The sequence below is a fragment of the Eschrichtius robustus genome, chromosome 3, assembly GCF_028021215.1.
Source record: "Eschrichtius robustus isolate mEscRob2 chromosome 3, mEscRob2.pri, whole genome shotgun sequence".
NCBI classification, from domain to species: Eukaryota; Metazoa; Chordata; class Mammalia; order Artiodactyla; family Eschrichtiidae; genus Eschrichtius; species Eschrichtius robustus.
Window position 1 is genome coordinate 124,861,890 of NC_090826.1, and position 13,118 is coordinate 124,875,007.

A 13,118-nucleotide genomic window follows, 5' to 3' on the forward strand; every position below is an offset into this window, starting at 1 on the left:
AGGGCTCCTTGAAGACAACCAACTTCCCTTGTTATGATTCCATGCCCAGTAAGCAACTGAGGACATGGTGACCACAGGGTGAGAATGCCTGGGTCAGTTGGACAGAAGTCCATTCTACCTGACAACTGTAAATAGCAAATTGACACTCAGTGTTTATCCCAAATGCTAAAATTCACTGTACCTCAGCTTCCTCATCTGTAATATGGGCACAATAATAGGACTTATAGAGTTGTGGTGAGGATTATGAGATGTTATATGGAAAATGCTTGAAACAGTGGCTGGCTCAGAGCACCTGCTATCTAAGTGCTTGCTATTAGTATTGTACATCAGGCTCTGTGAGGTTGGTTAATGTGACTCTGCCTTTGAAAGCCAATGCCCTGTCAGCGTGCACAAAAGCAACTTAAGAACAAGACCCTGAACTGTGGCTAATTTACCAAGGTACATATTGCCTGGCAGGGACCTCTGTGGGCAGCCAGAGTCCTTCTTTTGGTAATGATATGCATGCCTGACCTTGCCATATGCCTTAATATTTGAAAGTACAAGTGAGGATTGCATGAAAAACTGTCTCAAGTGCTTAACAAGTGTCTAGCAAACAATCTTCCCTCAGCCAATGGTAGCCTTGGACTCTCTTCTCAAACACCATTAAGTCTTTGAACTGTCAGCTGGAAACCCTGAATTGGGAAGGAGGCTGTACTGTTGGGCTAATGTTGACTGTAAGAGAACCTGTAATAATCTGATTCTCATTGAGCTTCTGGATTGAAATAAATTCAGCAGGAGAGTGTAGTGTCACCAACTGATAATGTGATTTGAGACCCAAGTAAGAGAGACCTGAAATGGAGGGCAGAAGGGTCAGTACCACCCCCATTCCATTTGTGAAACTCCTCGTTTTCCTTCAAGAGGCAGCCCACACATCACCTCCTCTTTGAAGCTTTCCTGAACCCCTCCGGCTGAGTTACTCCAGCCCCCTGCCACTGCATTCTTGTGGCATCTTCTCCATTTCACATGATCATGTTCCTATCTGTCACCTCCATTGGAATGTAGCTCCTCCTGAGTAGTGATGTCATAGTGACCTTTATATCCCCAGCAGCCAGCACTGTGCTTGGCACATAGTAGGTGCTCACAAAATATTTGTAGCTGAGTGAATGCAGTTGGTCCCGATTTCCCTCGTTTTCTTGCCTAAGCCTGGAGCTAAGGTGGGTGAACCTTCAGAGCCCTTCCAGAGGCAGAGAGGTGAGCCAGGCCAGGATGGGGGGAGGTGGGTGCCTCCCTTCCACAGCTACCTCAAGAATATGTGTGTAGAACCTTGCACCAGGAGGGCTGGAAGGCACCCAAAGTATCTAGAGGACTAGGAGATGGCCTTGGGCAGGATACAGTGACACAAAACTTTATTCACTCAAAAAACAGGTATCAAGTTTTGTGTCAACACATGCCAGGCCATGAGTAAGATTCAGTTCCTATTCTCATGAATCTCACAGGCTTAGGCAAACACAGACTGTGGTTATGACAGTACCGTGGGACAGATGCTGGGATGGGGGGAGCATAGGGCACCGCGGGAAGAACATGGAAGAGAAGACCTTGAACATATGGCAGGAGAGGGTGGCAGAGCTGAGCGCCAACTGTGGGCCAAGCTGCTTGGGGGAGAGTCACCAGGTCCCTGACGGCTGGAGCGGGGTGGAGGTGGTGCTGCTTCCTCCCCTCTCTCAGGAGGGGCGCTATTTGGGGTATAACTGGCAGGGGCCTCCCCACCATCTTCCTTGAAGCATATGCACTGACTCCCAGGCCCGCATGCTCTTCCTGACACTGCAGGCACTCGGCATGTTCTTCCACAAACAGACAGGCTTTGTCCCGTCCCCAGCAACCACTAGCGACACTGCCTGACCCTACAGTGGCCACAGTCGATGGGAGCCACAGGATCTGACCCTCTCTTCCTCTCGCTCGACTCCGTCACCTCACCTCACCTCTCCTAGGAAGCCCAAGAGGCCCACGGTTGGTCGACATAAGCCCACGAGACATAAGCTCTACCTTGGTATGAATAAAACCCACCTTAAAAAAGAAATAAGAATCTCCACTGACAATTTTATTATTACTGACGGCATTCTTTATGAAGCAAAGAATTTAACAAAATATATTAAAAATATATTTTTAAAAATCACAGATGGACAACAGATTTACAGAATTGCTTTTCTAATCATCCAGGAAAAAATGACAGTGTTTACTTACTAGTAAATTGCATTTGGGTGAGACCGGCCACTGGGTCACAAGACCCAAGCAGCCAGGACACTTCCTGAGCTCTTAGGAGCAGAAGAAATAATCGACCAACAGAGGAGAGGCTGTGGAAGGGGCAGCAGGACAGCCCAGCCAGCAAAGCAGAGCCGGCAGCCCAGCCAAGTCAGGAACGGGCAAGGTCAGGGCAGGGGTTAGGTATCAGGAAACAGAGGTGGACACGTCAGTTACTCTGGTCTTGAGAGGAATCACTATGATCTGAGAATCCAGGACCAGCTGCAAAGTAGCTCCTGTGTGTGTGCTCACATGGGTGTGGGTTCATTTAAATTATCTCCCACTTAAATCATGAAACTAGCAAGTCGGTTTGGGTGGGAGTCATCTTTTGTGTCCACAATCCCATCAGGGAGACCAGAGAGCGGAAGGCCCAACCTACCAAAGTAGTTTCCCCAGTTAAGCTGGATTGAGAACCCGCTAGGAGGGCTGCCGGCTGCGAGGGCTCTGGGGAAAGCAGAGGGAGTGAGGCCCATGTCCTGCCCCCTGGAGCTCACACTGTAACACAGGGGGAGAGACATGCTCAGACAACTGTGCCATGTGGCCCGTGATGGGCGTGGGACAGAGTAACAAGATTGTCTCCATCTGTGAGGGAGATTAGGATGGGGTTATAGAATTCGCTGGGATCTGAGATGGGCCTGGAGGCACAGGTAGGATTTGACAGGCAGAGATGGGAGCTGCGTAGGCATTCCCAGCCAAACAGAGAAAGCAAAGCCCCATGAGGGAGTGTGCAGTGGGAGCTGGGGTGGCCCTTGCAGGGAGCATCTGGAAAGTTCAGGAAAGCTGCGGGAGATGCGGCTGGAAAGGGAGCTTGAGGCCAGGCCAACGTGGGTCCAAAGCACCAAAGTTGCATGAATGAAGGGACTCCTTTACATACTCATTTATTCTTTCATTCATTCAACAAAAATGTATTGTGCACAAAACCTCTGCCAGGAGTCGTTGCCCTGGGTGCTAGGCACACAGGTGGAGAGGGCCACTCCGGCTCTCCCGAGGCTGGTGTCGCCCCCATGCAGCAGGAGCACCTTGGGGAGGTGGAGGCTGCCGCCTGGTCCAGGGTGAGGGTGGGGCCCTGGGCCGGGCGCAGCAGTGCGAGGGCAGCTTCGAAGGTGAGGGCCCTTGACAAGCTCAGTCACAAGTGAGATCTTGTCCAGGCCAAGCCAAGTCCTCCAGCAGCCAACATGGGGAAAGAAGCATCCCATCAATGACTGGGACGGAGGGTCAGGAAAGTGGGGCTTGGAAAGGAGAGGGGAGGCATGGAGGCAGGGGCATGACCCCCTAATGCTCCCCCTGACCCCATCCTGCAGCAGGCCCTGGTCATCGGCCAGCCTGGTCAAGGGACTCTCGGCTGGGGTCCCTCTGGTCTTCATTCCTGTAGTCATCCTCGCCCTCCTCTTCCTGTCTTCTGGAAAGCTCTGTCAGCTGCTCTGGCGGCTCCTGGTAGCCTGCCCGATTCCTGCAGGCGGTGAGGACAGAGGGGAAGGGTTTGCCCTCACTCACTCAGACCTGAGGGAGCTGGGCCTAGTGCGCCCCATGCGACAGCCATCAGATCCCCCATCGCCGCCCGTCCAGCGGCAAAGGGACACTGGGCTCAGAGCAGAAGCAGGGAGGCACGGACTTGAGCTGAGGGCCTTATAGGAACAGGCTGGCTCTGCGAGGGGAGCAGGGAGCGGCCCCTTACGGAGCCTCCGCGCCCCCCCGACCCCGGCCCTGGGCACCCACCGGAAGCCCCACCCTGAGATCAGAGACTGGAGAACTACGGGCCTTGCAGTCAAGTTCCGGACTGCAGTGCCACTTCAGGATTTGGGTGAATCACTTACTCTTTCCTCAGCTATAAAATGGGGCTGATAAAAGTTATTTTTTCCTGTTCCCAGCTGCCCCCTGGGGTGTTATGAGTGGAAGAGGCTGTGAGGAGCTGGGGTGCATCTTCCCAATGTGCCGAGACCCTTGCCAACAGGCTACCCACCCCCGACACTCACGGCCGCGTGACCTCCGCATCCTCAGCCTTGCCGGTCTCCCGGCAGCAGCAGCAGTAGACGACGATGCCGATGATGATGAGCGCCGCGGCCACGCCCCCCGCGATGCCCGCGTACAGGGCCACATTCATGGAGGCTGCGAGAAACAGAGCCGCACGTCCTGAGCCCCGACCCCGGTCCCCAGCGCGAGCGCCCAGCACGAGCCGAGGCTCCGGGTGGTGAGCACGCCGGGGATGACGAAGCACAGTAGCAGGCGTCTGGGAGGCGGGAGGTGGTCCCTCCCGGGCTCTGAGTGGCCCCAGTCCTCCTCCCAGCCCAGGTGGCCACGCTGCCTGCTGCTGGTAGCTTCCATGAAAGTCACAGCCTCGTGGGAATGTGACCAGACAAGGGGGATACTCTTCAGGATGGAAGCGTTGACAAGGACAGATGGCCAACAGATTTGGAGCCAACAGGCTCCAAAAAAGTCCTCGGGTGTCAGTCATGCCAGCTCCTACTCTAGTTCATCCCCAAGATCATCAGGGTATCCCACCCAAAAGGATGGGGTCCTGACTCTGTGGCAGCCCAGTCTGGGCACTTCCCCCTTGCCCCCTGAGCGACCCTAAGGGCAGGCAGGACTAAGCAGGTCTCCAGAAGCCAGTCTTAGGCACTATTTCCAAAGAACCTAGGGAACTGGACTGGCCTCCAGATGAGGGGAGCCTGGGACAAGATCATCTGGCCGTCACCTCAGCCACCCTGCCAATGGGAGACCCCAAAGAGGCTGCCCAGTTCACCTCCATGTTGGTCCCTGTCAGCTGACTCTGGACCACCAGCCAGTCACCTCTGGCATTCGTCCTCCCTTCCTCCCCAGACTGCTCTTACGAGGTCTGACAGCCACAGTGATGTTGCAGGACTCCGTCCCTACATCATTGCTGGAGGTGCAGATGTAGTAACCCGACATTTCTGTGGAGATGTTCTTCAGAGAGAAGATCTGTCCTGTGACTGGGAAGGAAGAAGAGTCAGGCTGAGGAGACGGGCCACCAGAGTAGAGCGAAACGGCTAGGGAAATCCTAGGCAGATACAAGCACCGCCACTGAACGTGTCCAAGCCTCATCTGTAATATGGAGAAAATATCTACCTCTAGGGCTGCAGGAAGATTAAACCAGGCAGGCTGCACAATTCTGAAGTGCTTAGAATTCAGGCAGGCACCCTGGGTTTGAAGCCTGGTTCTGCCACTTATTAACTTTGTGACCTTGGGCAAGGAACTTAGCTTCATTGAACCTGTTTCTTTATTTATAAATAAAATAATAATAGTGCCTGCCTCACAGAGTAGTTGTGAACATAAAATGAAGTACTAACAAATACAAACCCACAACCAAATGCCTGATGTATAGTAAGTCTTCAGGAAACATAATATACATTATACATTGCGTGGAAATGCCTTCTAATTAGACCATATAATTATAACCACTTTTATAATCTTCAGAAACAGAATTCCTTAGCTTGGACTCATGTGAAAGAAGGCTTTAGAACTTCAAGAACTTTGACCTCTGGATTTCTCTGCCATGAGTGGTGTGTGTGAGTGTATGTGGTATTTGTATGGGTGTGTGTGTGTGTGTGTGTGTGTGTGGTGAGGCAGGGAGGAGGCAGGCTGTCAGTCTAGACTCTTCCTCTTCCTCTTCCACCACTTAAGTAAGCCATTTAACTTCTGTGAGCCATAGCTGCCTCATCTGGAAGTGGGAGGGAAAGCACCTGATTCTCCTGAATTCAAGGCAATGGTCCAGATGTCCTCATGAGAAACCTTCCTGCTAAATCTATGATCCTATGGATTTCTTCACCTTGAAATGGAGAGCTTTATGCTTAGACAAATTTTTATGTCCTGTCCTCAAAGATGCTCTGTCATAACTGCTATTTGGAGAGAAGAGTTAGAGACCTTTGTCCTCTAATTTGCTGCAGCGCCTGCCTACCCCACTATTACCAGGTGGTTACACTTCATCCAGAGGAGATGTTCTAAACTGAAAATAGGATCCAGCCACTGCCCTGTTCAGACATTTCAGAGGCAGCCCATCATCTTCAATAACAAGTCCAGGCTTCTTAATATGGATGTGACATTACAGATCTGGCCCTGGAAATCACTCCAGCTTAACCTCTTGCCAGTTCGCCTGGTGTCCAATCCTTTCCCTGCCCAATTCCACTCTGTTGCAAGATTGTATCTCGGTGTGGATTTTTCTTGTCTGGATGTGCTTCCTCAAATACAATGTCCTCTGATTCTTCCAACAATCTTGTATGGTAGATGGAACAAATATTTCTATCTCCAATATCATAGCGGTAACTGGAGGCTTAGAGAAGTCAAGTGACTTGCCCAAGGTCACAAAATTAAGAAATGACAAAACAGTAACAAAAATTCCATTTTAGGTCTAGAACTCCCTGGAGAAGTTGACAACTTACGTTAAAAAAATTATAGAAAAAAGAACAGAAAGGGTGATAAGGAGAAGAGCATTCCAGAACCTTCCAGATCATAGATGAAGAAGAAACACAGTTTATGAGTAAGTGCCCTGTTGTGGTCGCCAAAAGCACACCACAGAGGAGGACGTGGATCCAGGTGTCCTGCAGCACCACCTGCAGGAACAGGCTGTGTGATTTTAAAGGCTAGCATCGTACAGAAACACATCATTTATTTTCAGGATGAGGGCTCCCTAACCAAGAAACTTTGTGAACAAAATTCCATATTTGATGGGGTGACCAACAAACCTATCTTACACTGCTGAGCCTGTGGAACTGCCAAGTACAGACTCACATTTTATGGGAACTGGTCTGAGAAGACACACCCAAAGTTGTGCTTATCCACATATCCACAGCTATGGTATGAAAGAAATTGGGCTTCTGGTTGGAGACAAGATGGGAGAGTAGAAGGACTTCTGTGTGAGCTCAACTTCTCTCACAAAAACACCGAAATCACAACTAACTGCTGAATAACCATCAACAAAAAAGACTGGAACTTACCAAAAAAGATATTCTAAACCATAGACAAAGAAGAAGCCACAACAAGATGAGGTTCTCCCACAGGAGTGAGTTCTGAGCCCCACATCATGCTTCCCAGCCTGGGGGTCTGGCATCAGGAGGAGGAGGCCCCAGAGCACTTGGCTTTGAAGGCCAGTGGGGTTTGATTGCAGGAACTCCATAGGACTGGGGAAAATAGAAATGCCACTTTTGGAGGGTGTGCACAGGTCTCGTGTGAACTGGGACCCAGGGAAAAAGCAGTGATTTCATAGAAGCCTGGACCAGACATACCTGCTGGTCTTGACGGGGGGCGGGGGGGTGTCTCCTGGGAAAGTAGGGGATGGAAATGGCTCACTGTGGGGACAAGCACTGGTGGCAGAGGTACTGGGGAGTACTCATTGGTATGAGCTCTCCTGGAGGTCGCCATTTTGTCACCAAGACCCAGCCCCACCCAACAGCATGTAGGCTCCAGTGCTGGGACGCCTCAGACCAAACAACAGCCCCACCCATCAGCACACAGGCTTCCTAAAATCTTCCTGAGCCCACAGCAACCTCTAAACACACCCTTTGACACAGCCTTGCCCACCAGAGGGACAAGACACAGTTCCACTCACCAGTGGGCAGGAACCAGTCCCTCCCACCAGGAAGCCTGCACAAACCTCTAGAACATCCTCACCCACCAGGGGGCAGACACTGGAAGCAAAAGGAACTACAACCACACAGCCTAGGGAATGGAAATGACAAAGGAATATGTTTCAGATGAAGTAGCAAGATAAAACCCCAGAAGAACAACTAAGTAAAGTAGAAATAGGAGGTCTACCTGAAGAAGAATTTAGAGTAATGAGAGTAAAGACAATCCAAGATCTCAGAAAAAGAATGGAGGTACAGACCAAGAAGGTACAAGAAATGATTAACAAAGAGCTAGAAGATATACAGAACAAACAAACAGACATGAATAATGCAATAACTGAAATGAGAAATACACTAGAAGGAATTAATAACAGAATAATTAAGGCAGAAGAATGGATAAGTGAGCTGGAAGACAGAATGGTGGAAATCTCTGCCATGGAACAGAATAAAGAAAAAAGAATGAAAAGAAATGAGGACAGTTTAAGAGACCTCTGGGACAACATTAGAAACACCAACATTTGCATTAGAGGGGTCCCAGAAGGAGAAGAGAGAGAGACAGGGCCATAAAAACTATTTGAAGAGATAATAGCTGAAAACTACCCTAAAATGGGAAAGGAAACAGTCAACCAAGTCCAGGAAGTGCAGAGAGTCCCATACAGGATAAACGCTGTCGGGAACCAGCTGCAAGCTGACACAGTCCTTGCAGCTTAAAGCATGGCAAAGTCCTGCTTAATTCCTGACAGGACCCGAAAGAGTTATTAGAGAAGATATGAGTCTTGGACCGTGAGGTTGCTTGTGGTTTCTCTAACTATAGTTTGTCCTTGGCATATTTTGGTAATCACAGTCTGTTCTCACGCATGTTTATATTCTGGTTCGCAGAATGTTTTGTACTATAACTTCAACATTAAGGAAATACTGTCTGATGATTCTGTCTTGTGATTTTAACAAAAACATGTATTGCCTACTGCAATCTATAAAAAGAGTTCTGATGGGAAATAAAGTGTGTGTGTGCTTGTACACCACCCTCCTGACCCCGTCTCTTCTTAATCCCCTCACCCGCTCTCAGGACTTGTTCCTCAGTCTAACAGTGACTGACAAAACCCAAGAAGGAACATGTCAAGACACATATTAATCAAACTGACAAAAATTAAAGACAAAGAGAAAATATTAAAAGCAACAAGAGAAGAGCAACAGGTAACATACAAGGGAATCTCCATAAGGTTTTCAGCTGATTTTTCAGCCAAAACTCCGCAGGCCAGAAGGGAGTGGCATAATATATTTAAAGTGATGAAAGGGGAAAACCTACAAACAAGGATACTCTACCCAGCAAGGCTCTTGTTCAGATTCGACGGAGAAATCAAAAGCCTTACAGACAAGCAAAAGCTAAGAGAATTCAGCATCACCAAACCAGGTTTACAACAAAGCTAAAGGAACTTCTCTGGGCAGAAAAGAAAAGACCATAACTAGAAACAAGAAAATTACAAATGGAAAAACTCACCAGTAAAGGTAAACATACATTAAAGGTAGGAAATCATCCATACACAAATATGATATCAAAACCACTAATCATGAGAAGAGAAGAGTACTAATGCAGGATATTGGAAATGCATTTGAAATCAAAAGACCAGCAACTTAAAACAATCTTGTATATGTATAGTCTGCTATATCAAAACCTCATGATAGGGACTTCCCTGGTGGTCCAGTGGTTGGGACTTTGCCTTCCAATGTGGGGGGTGTGGGTTCAGTCCCTGGTGGGAGAACTGGGATCCGACATGCCTCACGGCCAAAGGGCCAAGGCATAGAATAGATGCAGTGTTGTGACATATTCAATGAAGGCTTTAGAAATGGTCCACATCAAAAAAAAAAAAAAATCATTTAAAAAAAAAACCTCCTGATAACCGCAAACTGAAAATCTACAACAGATACACACACAAAAAAGAAATAGGAATCCAAAGAGAACACTAAAGTGAGTTATCAAATCACAAGAGAAGTGAACAAAAGACTAAGGGGGAAAAAAAGGCCTACAAAAACAAATACAAAACAATTAACAAAATGGCAATGAGAACATACATATTGATAAATACCTTAAACATAAATGGATTAAATGCTCCAAGCAAAAGACATAGACTGGCTGAATGGATACAAAAACAAGACCCGTATATATGCTGTCTACAAGAGACACACTTCATATCTAGAGACACATACAGTGAGGGGATGGAAAAAGATATTCCATGCAAATGGAAATCAAAAGAGAGCTGGAGTAGCAATACTCATATCAGACAACATAGACTTTAAAATAAAGACTGTTACAAGAGACAAAGAAGGACACTACATAATGATCAAGGGATCAATCCAAGAAGAAGCTATAACAATTGTAAATATATATGCACCCAACATAGGAGCACCTCAATATGTAAGGCAAATGTTAACAGCCATAAAAGGAGAAATCAACAGTAACACAATAATAGTAGGGGACTTTAACATCACACTTACATCAATGGACAGATCATCCAGACAGAAAATCAATAACGAAACACAGGCCTCAAATGTCACATTAGACCAGATAGGCTTAATTGATATTTATAGAGCATTGATCCAAAAGCAACAGAATACACATTCTTCTCAAGTGCACATGGAACATTCTCCAGGATAGATCGCATGCTGGGCCACAAAGACAGCCTTGGTAAATTTAAGAAAATTGAAATCATATCAAGCATCTTTTCTGACCACAACAGTACGAGATTAGAAATCAACTACAAGAAAAAAAACCGTAAAAAACAGAAACACATGGAGGCTAAACAATATGCTACTAAACAGCCAATGGATCACTGAGGAAATCAAAAATACTTAGAGACAAGTGAAAATGAAAACATGATGATTCAAAACCTATGGGACACAGCAAAAGCAGTTCTAAGAGAGAAGTTTATAGCAACACAATCTTACCTCAGGAAACAAGAAAAATCTCAAATAAACCACCTAACCTTACACCTAAAACAACTAGAGAAAGAAGAATGAAAAAAACCTAAACTTAGTAGAAGGAAAGAAATCATAAAGATCAGAGCAGAAATAAATGAAATACAGATGAAGAAAACAATAGAAAAGTGAAACTAAAGTGAAACTAAAAGCTGGTTCTTTGAAAAGATAAACAAAATTGATAAACCTTTAGCCAGACTCATCAAGAAAAAAAAGGGAGAGGGCTCAAATCAATAAAATTAGAAATGAAAAAGAAGTAACAACTGACACTGCAGAAATACAAAGGATCATAAGAGATTACTACAAGCAGCTATATGCCAATAAAATGGACAACCTGGAAGAAATGGACAAATTCTTAGAAAAGCACAACCTCCCGAGACCGAACCAGGAAGAAATAGAAAATATAAACAGACCAATCACAAGACTGAAATTGAAACTATGATTAAAACACTCTCAACAAACAAAATTCCAGTACCAGAGGGCTTCACAGGTGAATTCTATCAAACATTTAGAGAAGAGTTAACACCTATCCTTCTGAAACTCTTCCAAAAAATGGCAGAGGAAGGAATGTTCCCAAACTCATTCTATGAGGCCACCATCACCCTGATACCAAAACCAGTCAAAGATACCACAGAAAAAGAAAATTACAGGCCAATATCACTGATGATCATAGATGCAAAAATCCTCAAGAAAATACTAGCAAGCCAAATCCAATAATACATTAAAAGGATCATACACCATGATCAAGTGGGATTTATCCCAGGGATGCAAGGATTTTTCAGTATCCACAAATCAGTCAGTGTGATACTCCACATTGACAAACTGAAAAATAAAAACTATATGATCATCCCAATAGATGCAGAAAAAGCTTTTGACAAAATTCAACACCGATTTATGATAAAAACTCTCCAGAAAGTGGGCATAGAGGAAACATACCTCAACATAATAAAGACCATATATAATAAACCCACAGCTAACATCATACTCAACGGTGAAAAGCTGAAATCATTTCCTCTACGATCAAGAACAAGACAAGGATGTCTGCTCTTGCCACTTTTATTCAACATTGTTTTGGAAGCCATGGTAATCAGAGAAGAAAAGGAATCCAAACTGGAAAAGAAGAAGTAAAACTGTCACTGTTTGCAGATGACATGATACTATACATGGAAAATCCTAAAGATGCTACCAGAAAATTACTAGAGCTCATCAATGAATTTGGTAAAGTTGCAGGGTACAAAATTAACACAGAGAAATCTCTTGCATTCCTATACACTAACAATGAAAGATCCAAAAGAGAAATTAAGGAACAGTCCCATTTACCATTACATCAAAAAGAACAAAATACCTAGGAATAAACCTACCTAAGGAGGCAAAAGACCGGCATTATGAAAACTATAAGACACTGATGAAAAAATTGAAGATGACACAAACAGATGGAAAGATATACCATGTTCCTGGATTGGAAGAATCAATATTGTCAAAATAACTATACTCCCCAAGGCAATCTACAGATTCAATGCAAAGCCTATCAAATTACCAATAGCATTTTTTGCAGATCTAGAACAAAAAATCTTAAAGTTTGTATGAAAACACAAAAGACCCCAAATAGCCAAAGCAATCCTCAGAATGAAAAACAGAGCTGGAGGAATCAGGCTCCCTGACTTTAGACTACAAAGCTACAGTAATCAAAACAGTATGGTACTGGCACAAAGACAGAGTTTTAGATCGATGGAAGAGGACACAAAGCCCAGAAATAAACTCACTCATCTATGGTCAATTAATCTATGACAAAGGAGGCAAGAATATACAATGGAGAAAAGACAATCTCTTCAATAAGTGGTTCTGGGAAAACTGGACAGCCACATGTAAAAGAATGAAATCGTAACATTCTCTAACACCATACACAAAAATAAACTCAGAATGGATTAAAGACCTCAATGTAAGACTGGACACTATAAAACTCTTAGAGGAAAATATAGGCAGAACTGTGTTTGACATAAATCACAGAAATATCTTTTTGGATCCACCTCCTACAGTAATGAAAATAAAACCAAAAATAAATAAATGGGACCTAATTAAACTTAAAAGATTTTGCACAGCAAAGGGAACCATAAACAAAATGAAGAGACAACCCACACACAGAGTGGGAGAAAATATTTGCAAAAGAAGCAACTGACATGGGATTAATCTCCAAAATATACAAACAGCTCATGCAGCTCTATGTAAAAAAACAAACAACCCAATCAAAAAAATTGGCAGAAGATCTAAATAGACATTTCTCCAAAGAAGACA

General features: G+C 45.4%; 1 protein-coding gene across 2 annotated transcripts in view; it reads right to left on the reverse strand.

Moving 5' to 3' along the window:
• Positions 1–2,096: 2,096 nt before the first annotated feature.
• Positions 2,097–13,118, reverse strand: part of GPA33 (glycoprotein A33) — a 44,491-nt gene continuing 33,469 nt past the window's right edge. Inside the window, exons 5-7 of one of the 2 annotated variants that reach the window (XM_068538354.1) lie at positions 5,106–5,219; positions 4,251–4,383; positions 2,097–3,727 (exon numbers count right to left, since the gene is read on the reverse strand). In XM_068538354.1, coding sequence (XP_068394455.1) covers positions 3,589–3,727; positions 4,251–4,383; positions 5,106–5,219 — 386 coding nt within the window. In that variant the 3' untranslated portion in view covers positions 2,097–3,588. Of the gene's footprint in view, positions 3,728–4,250; positions 4,384–5,105; positions 5,226–13,118 lie in introns of both variants that reach the window. The other variant, XM_068538353.1, reaches the window with a different exon arrangement.